At 44.2% G+C, this 15976-nt stretch overlaps 1 protein-coding gene across 1 annotated transcript in view; it reads right to left on the bottom strand.

Moving 5' to 3' along the window:
* Ppp2r2b (protein phosphatase 2 regulatory subunit Bbeta) overlaps positions 1-15976 on the bottom strand; it is a 268521-nt gene that overhangs the window by 50056 nt on the left and 202489 nt on the right. Inside the window, exon 5 of the mRNA XM_052155918.1 lies at positions 10451-10628. Coding sequence (XP_052011878.1) covers positions 10451-10628 — 178 coding nt within the window. The remainder of the gene's footprint in view (positions 1-10450; positions 10629-15976) is intronic.

Below are 15976 nucleotides of genomic sequence, written 5' to 3'. Positions count from 1 at the left end.
TGGTGGCAAGAGATTTTACTCGCTGAGACATCTTGCTGAGCTCCGAGATAAATATCTTAGGGTCATGTGACTGCATGGGGCAGAGCTGGGATTTGCACTCAAGCTTGTGCAAGGATTCTTTACATGCAGCCCTGCTGCATTCTATGAGGAGAGGGAGGCCTCACCTGGCCAGTTTCCCTGGGTGGTTTTGCCTGTCTCTAGGGAACGATGACTGGCTTATGACTCCTTCACATCATGCCCCTGAGAACTTACCAACTGCAAGGTAATGATGGTATTTTCTAGAACCATATATATATATATATATATATATATATATATATAACCAGATTTATTTTTTTAATTTTTTTTAAATCGATTTTTTTTTATTTACATTACAAATGATTTCCCCTTTTCAGGCCCCCCACTTCCCGAAAATCACATAAGCCCCCTTCCCTCCCCCTGTTCTCCCATCCACCTCTTCCCACTTCCCTGTTTTGGTTTTGCCCTATACCGCTACACTGAGTCTTTCCAGAACCAGGGGCCACTCCTCCATTCTTCTTGTGCCTCATTTGATGTGTGGATTATGTTTTGGGTATTCCAGGTTTCTAGGTTAATATCCACTTATTAGTGAGTGCATACCATGATTGATCTTTTGAGACTGGGTTACCTCACTTAGTATGATGTTCGCCAGCTTCATCCATTTGCCTAAGAATTTCATGAATTCATTGTTTCTAATGGCTGAATAGTACTTCATTGTGTAGATATACCACATTTTTTGCATCCATTCTTCCGTTGAGGGACACCTGAGTTCTTTCCAGCTTCTGGCTATTATAAATACGGCTGCTATGAACATAGTGGAGCACGTATCCTTATTACATGCTGGGGAATCCTCTGGGGAATTACCTTGCAGTTGGTAAGTTTTCAGGGGCGTGATATGAAGGAGATAGAGCCCTCTCTCATAAGCCAGGAGTTAGAACCAGATTCATATCCTATGATATAATTTTCTTGAACTAGAAGTTGGGACAAAATCCTGACAAGGGCCTTTTTGTCCTATTTCCTAAGGGGAGACTTTGCCAAACTCTAGAAACATGTGTGAGAGAGTCTAGTTGCCCAAGATTTGATGTCTTCTGAAGAAGACAGGAGGGAATACACAATAATGCCCAGAAACCCACACCATTATTCACTCACGTTCCAAAGGGAGATGTATAGATTCAGTATACATTCCCCCTATGTACTGGGAAGGAGGGGGAAGGGCTAAGCAACACAAGGTGCCCTGTGATACTGGAAAATGAAATGATGTCTTTTGACAGTCAATTTCTCCATCTCCTTTTGAGCATTCTATCTAAATTATTTCTCTGTTGTTCCAAAGAACTAAACAGCAAAAGATATCACTGGGCTTGTGACTAATATGCAACCCAGACAACCAACAGATTGCCATTAAATTAACCCTGGGGCCTGACAGATCTGTTCTTTTTGACCCCAACTGCTGGGAGCATTCCTTATTAATGCTAAACCCAGGCAAATTACCTCTACTAACAAAAGGGGTTAATCTGGATCTCCAGGGGGACGTTGGAGACAGCTCTGAGGATGAGAAGGGGAACAGCCAGCCCAGCAGCTGAGCTTCATCCTTGCAAGGCAGAAGGCAGGAAGGTGAGGGCACCACTGTGCCAGGCAGTTGCCTAAGGCATCCTTGAAAGTAATAATTGAAGACACTGGGAGGTCACCCCTTCGGGGATTTGCTTTAAACAAATAAGCAGCCCAAACCATAAATTACATCAGCAGAAGGATGAGGGGTGGAGAGGATCAGGACAGGATGGTAGAGGGAGTGGGAGGCCTTTCAAAATCATTTACACCATCCAAGTTTGGAAGACCCAAGCTTTCTAAGACTGTCACTCCCTTGCTTCCAGCCAGTGGCAAGATTATGAAAGATTGACAGCCACTTAAATATATAAATATACAGAAACACATGATAAAGTGAACTTTCAAAAAACTATGCCATTAAATTATTTTTGCAGTGAAGTGTCTGAGTATGGAAAAAAATACCCACTGTACGCAAAATTCTAATTCTGGAAATACAGTGCAATTCAAGCCTATACCTGAAAGTGATGAGCTTAAAGGCAGACAGGCCACGATGCTGCATATGATGGTTCTATGAGGGTGTATCTGTGAGTGGCTTTTCTTTAACCATTCCTACATCCTCATTCGATGAGGTCGTATTTTAGAGTATAATGATATTTAAGGCAGATTTTATGTTTATCATATATTATTTCAGGTGAGGAAAATTAGGTACAAAATAGATACCACAGACTGGGGATTCAAGAACAATGATGAATGAGAGCAAACGAAACAGGAAGGACAGATATGCCTTGTAGAGGCAGTATGTATGTCACCTGCGACTAACTGGAGTCTACTGATCTACTTGTGCCATGACGTTCCTAGAGAATGAACAATTGGCTAGTGATCTTATGGGTACAGTAGATATGCCAGAGACCAAAGCAGAAAGAATACTAATCTACAGGGTCTATATTATGGGAACTGTGCTTGACAGATAAGGTAGATCAGTTACATTGTAGGTTACAAGTAGGCAGTGGTCACTGAAAAGCAGAAGAGAGGCTCTCTCTCTCTCTCTCTCTCTCTCTCTCTCTCTCTCTGTGTGTGTGTGTGTGTGTGTCTGTGTGTGTGTGTGAGATGGGGCGTTGGGAGGGGTGGAGTACCCCAGACTAAAAAGAAGAAAAGCCGATTACAAATAAAGAGTTTGAATTCCTTACTCCCCACCCTTATTCTTCCTCCTCCTCCTCCTCTTCTGTTTTTCCAGACCATAGGGCTGAATAAGCAGATTTTCTCACAATGAAGGGGGAAAATCAGTGGCATGAAGTTATTGGTTGTTTAGTTTCATTGTCCAAGATTTCTACAGTGAATATGTCATTCCAAACCAAGAAAACACCCAGCATTTAAACAGCAGGAGTCTCTTTGTTTTGAGTCATCCCTGAGAACTGTGACAGAACTCTCAACTCAGTGGGGAGACTTCAAGACAACACTTGATAGGCACTGTAATTGTAGCAATCGTGGCTGGGAGAACAGGGTTTGATTTTCATCCCATTCCTATTTAGCAGAGAGAACTTGAGAAAGTCACTTTATCTCTCCAGGGCTCAGTGTATTTGACTTTAAATGAATAGAATCCTATTAACAGCCTCTAAGGATTTTAATTATCAGAAGAGATAATGGAGAAAAATTATTTAAATCATTTTCATATTAGACAAAATCCTATCTTCTGGAGCAAGTACATGTATCCTAGGAAACCATTTCCACGCAGTGACTTGAGGTCAAAGTGGCTATCCATGTGTGCTTCTGATTCATTGCACTGACTTTTCGGATACTGACAATTATTTTCCCCAAGTCCTAGCTAAGCCAGACAGAGACAAGAGAGTTGAGGAGGATGCTTACAGGGCTGTTACAAACACAGACCATGCTACCTTTACTGGATGAGGTTACCTGATTTCAAAAGCAGCAGAGATTATTTACATGTTACAGATTCTAAAGCAGAGAGTCTCCTAATGCTGACACCCTTTAATACGGTTCCTCATGTTGTGGTAACCCCTAACCATACAATTATTTCTCTGTTACTTCGTAATTGTAATTTTGTTACTATGATGAATTATAATGCAAATATCAAATATATGGTCACTGTGGGGTTGTAACCCACAGGTTGAGAACTGCTGCTATAGTAAGAGTGCCAATTCTGAAGTGGATAAATAGTTGCATGTTGGCCTCAAACTCTGACCTATTGCAGAGTTTGAGGCCTTCCAGGGACACACATCACCATGAGATCTTTATTTTTTTAAGGTTCAAACTTGATCCTTGGATATTAAGCAGTGATCACAGAGTACTCAATTTTATCAGCCTAAAAGGACATTGGTAAGATATGGATGGCTTCTGAAGCACACTTCAGGGAATATTCATGTCTTAGAAGCTTTAAAAAGCCAATGTGCAAATATCCATGGAGTATTTGCCAAGTGCTGGGCTCAGGCTGAAGGGCTGACAGAGATGCATGAAGCCATATTAAATCTACAGGGTACCTCACAAGACTGGCTGCCACACTCCTTATGACTAGGGAGCTCTTGAGAGTTCCACAGCCACAGACTCTCCCTGTATACAAGTCAGAAGGCCCCACATTTTCTTATAGAAAATTTCTAATCCAAGAGTCCATTCAGGTACTGACTCTTACTGTCTGTGTATCCTGGAGAACAAGTGTAGGATATTATGTGTTTGATAGGATTGGCATGGTTGAATATAGATTTACTATAATTTGGAGAGAGGCTGCTCAAATTTTAACCCTCAAATATAACGAGTTATACAATCTCAGTGATTGCTCTGATGACTTTGTGCTGTGCTAGATTTGTTAAGCCGACGTTGGGATTCTCTTTCTCCTGTTTCACATTAGGCCTAGCTATAAGGAATATTCTCTTCAGAAAGTTGCAGGACAAAAGGGAATAAAGCAACACTTAGAGATCCAGTTGCTTACCCATTTACCCACCTTGGTATAGCCATGGAGGGATTTTACAGATAAAATTAAAGACCCCCCTAATCAGCTGAATCTAGATTAATAAAAAAGGAGCACATTTAAGGTGGGTCTGTCTGGAAGGCATTTAATTAATTAATTGATTGATTGATTGATTGATTATTCTTGAGATAGGGTATTTCTATTTAGTCCGGGCTATCTTGGAACTCTCTTTGTAGACAAAGCTGGCTTTAAATTCAGACATCCTCTAGCCGCTGTCTCTCAGATGATGGGATTAAAAGTGTGTACTACCATGAATGGTCTAGCTAAAGGATATTTAATAGAGAGCCCTGGCCTCATCTGGGGATAGGGCTCATTTGGTAGAGTGCCTAATGCACACAAGGACCTAGCCCTGCATACCTAGGAGTGGCAGCACAGGGAGGTAAAGGTAGGAGGATCAGAACCTCAAGACCATCCTTGGCTACAGAGCATGTCTGAGGCCAACCTGAGTTATAAGAGACCTGTTAAAAGAAAGTCAAGACATTCCCTGAGAGCTGGTAGATCTGCAATTTTGGTTGATTGCTGCTTAGCCTTCCTTGACTGCTGCCTGTGACAACCTTCTGCTCATGTCTGTGGGGTTCTACCTACTTGTCATTTCCACCCCTGACTCCATGTCTTGAAGATTGTACTTGCCTGGCCAACCATATACCTTCAAGGCCAACTCACTGGCATGGGTCCATCACTAGGGCACTAATCTTTTAGGTACTCCTTCCTAGCTCAAATCTTTTTCTCTGCAATTACCCTAATTCCACTTCTCCAGCTGAACCCTGACTATCCAACCCACCACCCACCCCAGATTACAGGTCCATGACATAGGGAGGGAGCTCTCTTTCTGAGGTCGTCTCAGTTTATATAGCAATTGATCAGGATCACTTATGGCTTTTGCTTGACTCATTCTTATGACTTAGAGGTCTCTTCTAAGCTTCTTTTCATTTTCAAGAGCAGAAAACCCATGAAAGGAAAACCTTTCAGGGCTGCTTTCAATGGGTGTTTGGGGTGATGTCTCAGCACATGCAGGCTCTGTCATCAGAGGGATGCTCTTCAGGGACAGGGATATAGTTCAATAGTAAAGCATTTACCTAGCATGCATGAAGCTTGATCTCAGCACCAGAAAGAAGAAAAGGTGTGATATTATTTTATATGAAATGCCAGTCTAAAATTAATTTGTGCCTTTGCCCCATGGTGGGATGGAAGACATCTTAAGAAGCAAGGGAAAGTATGTATCAGGCATCCATGTCTTCTCCCTCAGGCTTGTCTGACTCTGACCCATGAGTGGAAAGGGAGGCAACTAAGTCATGGTGCTACCAAGTGCTGTACTAGAAGCTAGAAATCAAAGATTTGAGGCCATGTGCATCCTGGATAGGGCAAAGTGGCAAATGAAGCCACCTTACAAAGATGCTAGGAGCAAGGTAAAAATGTTCAGGTTTTTGTTTCTTTTAGAGGCATCCAGAGACTGAACTTATACAAGGAGCAGCCTTACCCAAGGTTTCCAGCCTTGTTCCAAGATGGCAGCCTACTTAGAATTCCTCCTGCTGCAGGTTCCTTTGTGCACACTAGGCAAGTATCTCCACACAACTTTGTCAAAGTTATCCAAACATTAGTCTTCCTCTGAATATCTCATTTCAATAATGAGTTCCTCAGAAAAATTCCTTTATTCCTGGGCCCAAAACATGTCTTTAAAAATACATTTGAAGAACTAAATGTTTTTCCCTTAAAGATCTCATCTCAGTTCATAGTATAACATTCACTGGTGTTATTATTTGCCATTCTGAAAATGCAGTTTTGTTTCTTTTTCTCTTTTCTATCATCATCAGGCTTAGTGCAGTGCCTGGCACAAGACTTGGCCCCAGTGTCAGCACTTTTATACGAAAATTATTAACCTAGAAATACGCTATTATGGTCCTGATGCATTAAGATAGTTTTGTTCACTTTAAGATAGGATCTGTTATGCAGAATGATCTGGCTGGCTTTGGATGGAGGACGGGGCTGGTGGTCAGGTACCCAAAGGTTGAGGATGGATATGCTGTTACCTGGTGCTAAATGTGAGACTCCAAGCCTCAGAGACTCTTATGTAAACGTGCTGATTAGAATATAATAAGTGACATTTTATAATATCATCCAACTCTAGAGCCAAAAGAGGAGTCTTGGGTTGAGAATATGCATGATCCAGGAAATGAACGATAGAGCAGAAATCACTGGTCAACTTTCCAATTGTCTTATCCTTCTGACAAAAAGCATGATTTTTAACCGATCTTGTTATACTTATCATTTACTTAGTAAGATATTTCTCTAAGCTCTGTGTGTGTGTGTTTGTGTGTGTGTTTGTGCATGTGTGTGTGTGTTTGTGTGTGTGTATGTGTGTGTGTGTGTATGTGTGTGTGTGTGTGTGTGTGTGTGTGTGTGTGTGTGAGAGAGAGAGAGAGAGAGAGAGAGAGGAGAGAGAGAGAGAGAGAGGAATGTCTTACAAGCCTTTGGTAAAGTTCTCCATTATGAAGGATAAAGTGGAGAATGGGGGTCTGGATAGATAAAAAGCACGTTGTGAGTATGTTCACAGTCAGAAAGTCATGGGCCTGAGTGCAAATTCTATTCTTAGACTCCAAATCCCAAGCTGTTTGCTATGACTTCAGTGTTGTACATGCTTTTGCCCAACCAGACTTTCTTTCTGCTTTGTCTTACTGAGTTAATTCTTGATGTATGCTTTGTAATTTAAGTGGAAATAAATTAAGTGTAATTTAAGTGAACTCACAGGGTTTGTGATTTCTACCACTTGGTATAACTAACATACAATTATGAAAAGAGCCCATACTTTCCTTTGAAGCGTCTTGCCTGTCACTTCAGGGGTTCCTGTCATGCTTTGCAGGTGTCCCAAGCCAAGCTCCAGTCTCTTTGGTAGATAACAGGCTTAACAGAAGAATGTACCAAATAGGTATTTAAGAAAAGGCTTGTTTTTGATACTTTTTTTGAGGCTGTTGTGGAAAAGGACTGCTACCTTTTCTAGAGGTGGCTATACTTCAGTGTTGAGAGGTAAAAGGGTGTTTGCATAGCCTTCCTGCCTGGGGCAGTCTGGCTGAAAGGCATTATATAGATATCAGTTATTGTCACCCACATGATGACAGTGATTATTTTACATATGGCAGCTTTAAGGGTGAGCGCTATGGTCTCATTTGTATGCCAGCATCTGGCAGGCTGTCACACATCTGCAGAAGATAACCTAAACGGCACTATTAATATGTCCCCTTTGCATTCTCCCCAAGGCATCTGTCTCCCCAAATGCCTGAGAAAGTTCCTTTCCCTCTTGAAAGCCTAGAGGCAAAATTCAGAAAACACACGTCCTGGCCGCCTAGGCTTGGGAAGCAGAGGCTCAGAGTGACAGCTGACTGAGCTCCAGCGAATCCCTGGCTCATGGATTAGATGTGAGGAGGAAAGGGGGCTGCCATCTACATTCGTTCTATCTGCAGCTGCTTTGCCAGGAAAAACCTGCAATCAGAGGCCCCCCATTCCCAGGCCCACACAGTGTGTCATGTCCAGTCACAGACTCAATGGCCAGTTCTCAGTGTCTCCAGATGTATCTCAGTGCCAGAACCTGGTTAAAGACACCTTCCCTGAGAAGCCTTCAGGGATCGTAGGATGTCTCCATGGTAGGTACTAAGTAGCTCTGTATCCACTGCTTAAATACCCTTTCTGTGTATAGGTGTGAGTTGCATGCCTCTGTGTGTGTGCATGCGCATGTGTAAGCCACAGGACAACCTCAGCTGTTGCTCTTCAAATTATCTCACCCCTCATAACGACAGGATCTCCCACTAGCCTATAGCTTACCAATAGGCAAGGGTGGCTGGAGAATGAGTCTGTTATTATTACAAGAGTGCCCATCATATCTAGGTTAATTTTTTCCTGGATTCTGGGGATCAAACTCAGGTCCTCATGATTACTGAGCAAATACTTCAGCAACTAACCCCTTTCCCCAGCTCGTCTTTACTACTTTTCAAGTTAAATATCCAAGTTCAGTTTCATAGTGAAGAGTGTCCTATCGCTCTCCTGTGACCAGTGACTATGATGTCACACTTGCTGAGGGTAGCAGCTTTCATGCTGAATTCATTGGAATACAGCGATGGGTCATTCAGGACTCCTGCCCTCACACAATTTACATTCTCATAGCAGCAAACTAAAAATGCACATGTGAAAACATTTCAAATCCCAGTGAGCATGATGAAGACAGCAAGAATATAGCTGCTGGAAGCCACCTAGAAGCTAGTGGGAATCTCCATAGAGACAGTAGATTTGACTGAGGCTGGGATCAAGAACTCTGGGGACACATTTTCAGACAGAGGGCAAGGACAGGAGGAATAAGGCTTAGTGGGGAATAGAAACATGGGTTGCTGACTGAAGCAGAGTGGATGAGGCAGGAGCAACATGACAGGTGTCAGGACTCAGGGCCCAGATGGTGTGACATCTTCTAGACCCTGGGAAACAACATAGCTCTCTATAAAGTTACTAGAGTATTAGTTAGGTGCACAGCCAGAATGCCAAGTAGATCACTCTGTGATGAAGGAGAGGAATCAGGTTGCCGAAGGGGAGGGTGCCACACAGTGGCCCTTGTCAGTGAGTGTTGGGAAAAGTGGGGATGGAGTCATCTCAGCTGTCTGAGCTTCACAGATGTGTGTGCCCAGGAGGGCAGAAGCTAGCAACTGAAGGGCAGAATCACAGCTGAACTGGAGCCAGTATCAGCACTCAACCGCTTGAGTGCTGAGATTGTGAACTGAGTTGGGAATTGGAGCCAAGAGTCAGGGCTTGTGATAGACTTGGCAGGCAGATGTTGGAGCAGTGGTTCTCACCCTTTCTAATGCTGTGGCCCTTTACTACAGTACTTCGTGTTGTGGTGACCCCCGACCATAGGATTATTTTCATTGCTACTTTATAACTGTAATTTTGCTACCATTATGTAGTGTAAATATCTGTGTTTTACAATGGTGTTTTTTTGGGTTGTGACCCACAGATTGTGAACAGCTGCTCTAGACATTCAGCAAAGATCAGTTTTTATTGTTAAATGCAAGGTTAATATAATGAGGTCAGAGGAGTGGCCTTACTTAGGCACTGGGGAACCGTCTTTTCTCTCTGAAGTGGAAGATAATAATGCTTACAGTGTTTGTTTTGTTTGAGATGCTGGAAATCAAACCTGGTGTCTTGTAGACAAGGACCTCTCTCCTCAGTCCTGGTAGGGTCATTATGCCAAGAATAGCCTTGAGGGGCCTGTACCAAGGTAATGTGGGGAGAGATAACAGGTTGCTGCTGCTGCAGTCTCTACGTAGAACGGGGTGTGCCCATCCTGAAAACCGAGTTGTGTAATTTCAAGTGTCTACATAGTATATGCTAACAGAGAAATTAAATTCAGATACTGCAAGGTCACATGGGTTTGGGTCCCAGTAAGTGGCAGCAACCATTACTGTCACTACTATGACACAAAAGAAGCCATCTCCATATCCCTGGCACGTGTGTTCTACACAGACTAATTTTGAACCTCTTAAGGAAGCAACTCTGAAAAACTGCCAGGTCTTCATTATTCATAAAGTTATATCTATATTTTTTTGAGACAGGATCAGAGTGTGCCTAGCACTTCTGTATGTGAACTGAACTCAGGGCCTTGTGCATACTACATGAGCACCCAAGGAACTGAGTCGTGATATGTGCCAGTCTAGCTCTAATTTTAATTCATGACACATAAATGCCACCGCATGAATAAATGATTCATTCCAGAGCTTTCTGTGCTGCCTTACCCATAACTTAAGATTTTCCTTCATAGATGCCATCCATTTCCATTTTGGTGGTTGTGTCTTCTGTTTCTTTCTCCCCAGCCCACTCCTACCTGGATACCGGTGAGTCAGACTAGTGGGTTATTGGTTTGCAAGGAAAGGATACTAAAACTCTGGTTGGTTATCTCAAAGTTCCACAGGTTAATCCTCAGGTCATCAGCAGACATGTAGGTCTCGTAGTCGCTGTTGACAGATATGGAGTTGATGTGATATGTGTGCGCATTGGCAAACACTCTTCGTGGGGTGGCCTCCACCATCAGGTCCATGGGTCTCAGGACAGGCACCTGGACACGAGAGAAGCACGGTACTCAGAATAGAAGGTGGTTTTTTTTTTTTTTCTTGTACAAAATGGGTTCATGCTGTGTCCTTACCACTACATTGTAAATCACGACCCTGAAACCGAGAGTTACTGTATCCTTACCTCCACACAGTAAATCACAACCCAGAAATCAGCTGTCATTCTTACCATATTCTGCGTCTTTCAACAATTGACACCTGCTACCTGGACAACATTCAATCTTTATAAACTTGAAACATTTCTCTAGTCCCTTTGAGGGGACTTGGCTCCTACTGTGGAGACAAAGTCTTCAAAGCTCTCATTCCCAGTCTGAGATGTGATATAAATATTATAATATAAATAAAATAATATAAATATAATATAAATAATTATATTTAATTATTTTTTAATTTTTGACAAATTTAATATGAGTCCTGTGTTTATGTCATTTCTTCCTCTCCAGCTCTCTCCACTCCCCCTCAAATTCATGAGTTCTTCTTTATTATTGTTACAAATAGGTGTACACATATATGCACACATTTACACAATGTAATCTACTGAATCTGTTTAATGTTGCTCATATGCACTCTTTCCTTCCTTCCTTTCTTCCTTCCTTCCTTTCTTCCTTCCTCCCTCCCTCCCTCCCTTCCTCCCTTCCTCCCTTCCTCCCCCCCTTCTTCTCTCCCTCCCATCCTTCCTTAAATAGAAAATCTACTCTAGAAAGGAGATTGTGAGAAGAGCTTAGTAACATGTTATTTAGCTTTGACCTCAATTTATTTTTCTTGTGTTCTTACATCATGGCCCTAGATGGTTCCTTCTGAGTTTATTCTTAGCATTTAAGGGTGCTTTTAGGAAAATGTTCCAACACTCAAGACTCTAGTGACCCAAGAGAAGCCACTAGTATATCAGAATTTGTTGCATTCTGGTTGCCTTGGGAATATCTTTGTTTACACCTATTGTCCCTGAGTACCAACTAGGTTGTGTCACATTCAAAATGACCACTGTTTGGACAGTAAATTATATATATGGTCACTCTTCCAAAATATAGAAAGTGTCCAGTAAGTGTTTATTGAATGACTGAGTAGAGCATATGCCAATAAGTCTTTTCTTCATGGTAGGCTGGGGGAGTTAGGCTGCTGAGAGTTCTCACTTGGAAAAGTGAACAAAGACACCCACTCTTCTGCTCAAAACCCAAACAAGCTAAACTACACAGCGCAGCACAGGTTCAGCTCTTTAGTAGAAACAAGGAGACCAATAGCCACAAGGATCCTTTCCACCTCCTTTCCAAAGAATCCAGAACATCCTTCCCAAAGGATGGGATCTTACACTGAGCCTGTATGATGTGACAGCAGGTGGCAGATTAAGACTTTAGCTTCTAGATCAACATCACCCCAGGTGGCAAGAAGAGGTGGCCCAAAGCAGGTTGGCTTCCTGAAAGGCAGTCACCTGGCAGCACCTTCCAGAAGGCAGAGCTCTCCCAGCCCAACCTTGGAACTGCTCATCAGCTCACACATGCACATTCACAAGCATGGTCCAGAGAAAACATGGAGGAAAGTCCAGACAGATGAGATACTTGGTGTCCCAGAGACTAGTGGTGGGGTCTTCTGTGCTCCAGGATGGAGGAAGGGGTTGATCCCTTGGGTCCTGTATGCCAGGCATGGAAAATGAATGGTTTTTCAGCACATGGGAGTAGGAGGTCTGTGCTCTGAACACAAGTATCAACCGACTGATGGGCTGGGATGTGCCCCATGGCTCTGGCCATTGGTGGAAACTGCTCTGTCCTCATCTTCTTGAAGATAGTCATGGAGACTCACTGAAGCAATCACCATCCGTTCCACCCACTCTTTCTGAAACACCAATTGAGCATCATACAAAGTCTCAAGGGCTCACACATGGTGAGCACAGGACCCCTGCCTCACCTCACCATTATATGGATATTCTAGCTGGGGGTGAGGGTTGGAGTGAATTATCACATACAACAATGCAATGAGTGCTCCAGGGAGGAGGCATAGAGCATAGGAGGTCTTGAGGGGCTTCCAGACGATGGGTGAGTGTGTGGAGACATGGAAGATGAGGAATAAGTCACCAGGCCAGCAGAAGGTCCTAGCCAGAGAAAGGGGTCTGAAGTCTATTTCAAGAGTGAAGGTGACAGGGTAGATTGGGGGTAAGTCGCAAGAAGGGGCTCTGCCTACATCAGAAAGGTCAGGAGAATGGGTTTGGGATGATTTGGACACGATCACAGTGTATTTTTCATCAGACTTTTCTGGAAGTGGAGATGAGTTGAGGAATGAGGTCCAAGATTTAGGCACACACGAGTGAGCACCAACCAAGGGCTTGTGTGAGCCGAGGCTTCACACTGGTGAACCCGAGGCTCCTCCACGAACTTGGCCACGAAACAGTTACTGAAACAATAGTGTTCTGGCCAGGCACTCTTCGTATAGAATCCCAGATAATGCTTTCAACAAATGGAAAACAAGTACTTATTGGCACAGAGTAGGACTACAAACAGAAAACAGAGAGGCCAAGTTACAGTCCCAGGATGGTCCAGAGAGGCGAAGGCTCAAGTGGGATTTAATCTCAGGGCCTCTGTGACTGCAAAGCAAACCCTCTTTCCTCATCCACACCAGGTAGGAACACAGCAGGGTATAACTGATCAGTGCCTTATAAGTGACATGGATAAAGAGCCAGGAGGCCTTGTAGACATTACTGATGTCACATCATGCTCTTGGTCTGAAGCCTCCACAGGCATCACCGATGTTGGCAGTAAGTGGACAGGGCATCTATGTTTTATGTTTTCAGAAACACATGCCCCATTTTTTATAGTCGCTCATAAAAACGCTTGCACTGGGAGCTTCTCAGTGTTAACTTCCTCTGCTCCTCAGAGATGCCCAAGTTCCACGAAGGCACCCAGGGCCCAGGGCAGTGGGATATGTCGGGTTTCCTTGCAATCCTTGACCCCTAACCTGGTCCTTCATGTCTACACTGGGTCTTTAGATCACTCCGTGGCTGTGTTCGATGTGGAAGGGAGCGTGACAACGAGATAAAGAGGCATTTCAAAGTGGTAGCTGCCAGCCCAAGGCTGCTGCCTAATGTGATGAGCCTGGTTGCTAATGCAGGCTGACATGATCCATGATGGGCTGCATAATGGGGAAAGGCTCCGAGCAGGTGTCTGGGGATGGAGCCTTCTGATTCTTTGCACAGATAAGGTGTGTGTGTGTGTGTGTGTGTGTGTGTGTGTGTGTGTGTGTATGTGTGTGTGTAGTGTATCTGTGTGTTCATACATGAGTGTATGCATGTGTGCATGTATATCTGTGTATGTATGCATCTCTGTGTTTGGAGGGAGTCCCGGCATCATTCCTGTGTTCAGGTAAAGCCTTGTCCTGCAGTTCTGGAAGGACCAGATGGTTGGATTAGGCAGCCATGTTGGGACTGTGAATCCCACATGGTCTGATTCTCCTTCTGGGGCCATGGCAGGGAGAGGAGCGGGGCATGATTTCAAGAGTACCAGGCGAGGTCTGGGCTTTCTTTGGAGAACATTGTTCTGGCAGCCTTCCTGTGCTATGAGCCAGCCATGGTATTTAGAGCCCAAAGTGTCAACTCTATCCCAGCCATGATCTCATTCCGTCTCCCTGGAGCCAGCCTTGGAAGGGGTTCCTTTTGCCACCCTATAGGGGAAGATGCAGCTCAGTGTCACAGAGGGAGTAGTGGGGGAAATGAGAACTTGATATGTAGCCCAGGCTGGCCTTGAACCTGTGACCCCACCCCCTGCTTTCTTAGCCTCTTGCTAGAATCATGGGCAAATGCCCACCCAGACTGAAACCACCTAACTCAGCTGAAGCTGTTATCTGAGCCTCAGTGTCAGCTACTGAGGCTATGTACCTAGAGTGGCCCAAGCTGGGGTGCAGCAGTGTGGTCTCTGGGGCAGCTCACATCCCTTCCTCTCCTCTGCTCATGTGCAGTGTCTTCCTGAGGTTGGTTGTGCATGTGTATATGTATGTGTGTGTGTGTGTGTGTGTGTGTGTATGTATGTGTGTGTATGTGTGTGTGTATGTATGTGTGTGTGTATGTGTATGTGTGTATATGTATATGTGATACTGGGAGGGGTAAACACAATTCCACTCTTCCCAGACACTTGGCACCCTGTCATTATATCCACTGATTGATTTCTCCAGGGAAAAGAGCAGCCTGAGTCTGAGCTGCCATAGGCTTACAGACAGCCACCCTATTCACTTCCCCTTTCCAGTGGCACCCTCTCAGACAGACCTTCCACCAACACCCCACACTATCCACGCTTCAGCCAGTCATCAGTGAATTATCTTAGCTTTATGGCTCCTAAGGGACAGATAAGACAGGCGAGGTACAGAATGGCTGCGTAATTCATCTGAAGCCACACAGCTAGCCTGAGGCAGAGCAATACACCTGCACTTCCTGGCTCCGGAGCCAGCTTGACTCTCTCTCCTCCTGGTTCTGAACTGGGCTACAGAGATACTTGGGTAGGGGGTGAGCTGTACTGGAGCGCAGTGGGATGTGTCACCCAAGGGACCTTGTATATCCTAGGGAGGTGTAGGGAGACTCAGGAGAGGATGCTGACGCAAGATGAAGGAGATGAAGAAGAAGTGGGGGTATAGGGGAGTGTGATGCTCCTGAGAGTTGGACCAGTCACTTAATCATTCAGCTAACAAACTATTAAATCTGTTCTCTGTACGAGGCATGTCCCTGAACATACACATACTTCTGTGGACTCTCTCTCTCTCTCTCTCCCTCTCTCTCTCCTCTCATGCTATATGATATGGCGTCTCCAGGAATGCACCTCTGAAATGCACAGAGGCCGAAGCATGTGCAGAGCATTGAAGAACAGTGAAACGGGAGGACACAATGAGCTGGAGGGCTGGAGAAGATGCCAGGGTGGGGTGAGGATGCTGGGGGAGGGAGGGGATGGGAGGAGCAGCCCAGTCACACTGCCAAGGAACCTCTCTTCTCACTGTAACAAAACCTTGAACAATATGGACGCTCCGTCAATTATCAAACCCACCTGGGGGGCGGGGCGTAGAGCCTGGCATGAGGTACCCACTATTAAAGGGTAATTCAGTGTAACAAACCAAATCGAATATGTACAAAGACTGTCAAATAAAATAAGCCACTAACAAATTAAATTACTCTCTGTTTTTGGCGGGAAGAATGCCAGTCAGTCATTTTTCATTTTAAAAATTATGCATCTTAATTCCATTTTTTAAACATGAAAAGGAGCATCGAGAGGCGTCGTGTGCTGTCCCTGATGAGGTTTATTTTGGGTGGCATGTCTAGCCTGGTCCTCAGAGAACCGATGGGGCAGCAAGCCTTGCTCTGTTCAGAAAC

This window comes from Apodemus sylvaticus, chromosome 13, assembly GCF_947179515.1.
Source record: "Apodemus sylvaticus chromosome 13, mApoSyl1.1, whole genome shotgun sequence".
NCBI classification, from domain to species: Eukaryota; Metazoa; Chordata; class Mammalia; order Rodentia; family Muridae; genus Apodemus; species Apodemus sylvaticus.
This window is presented reverse-complemented; position numbering and strand designations above follow the sequence as displayed.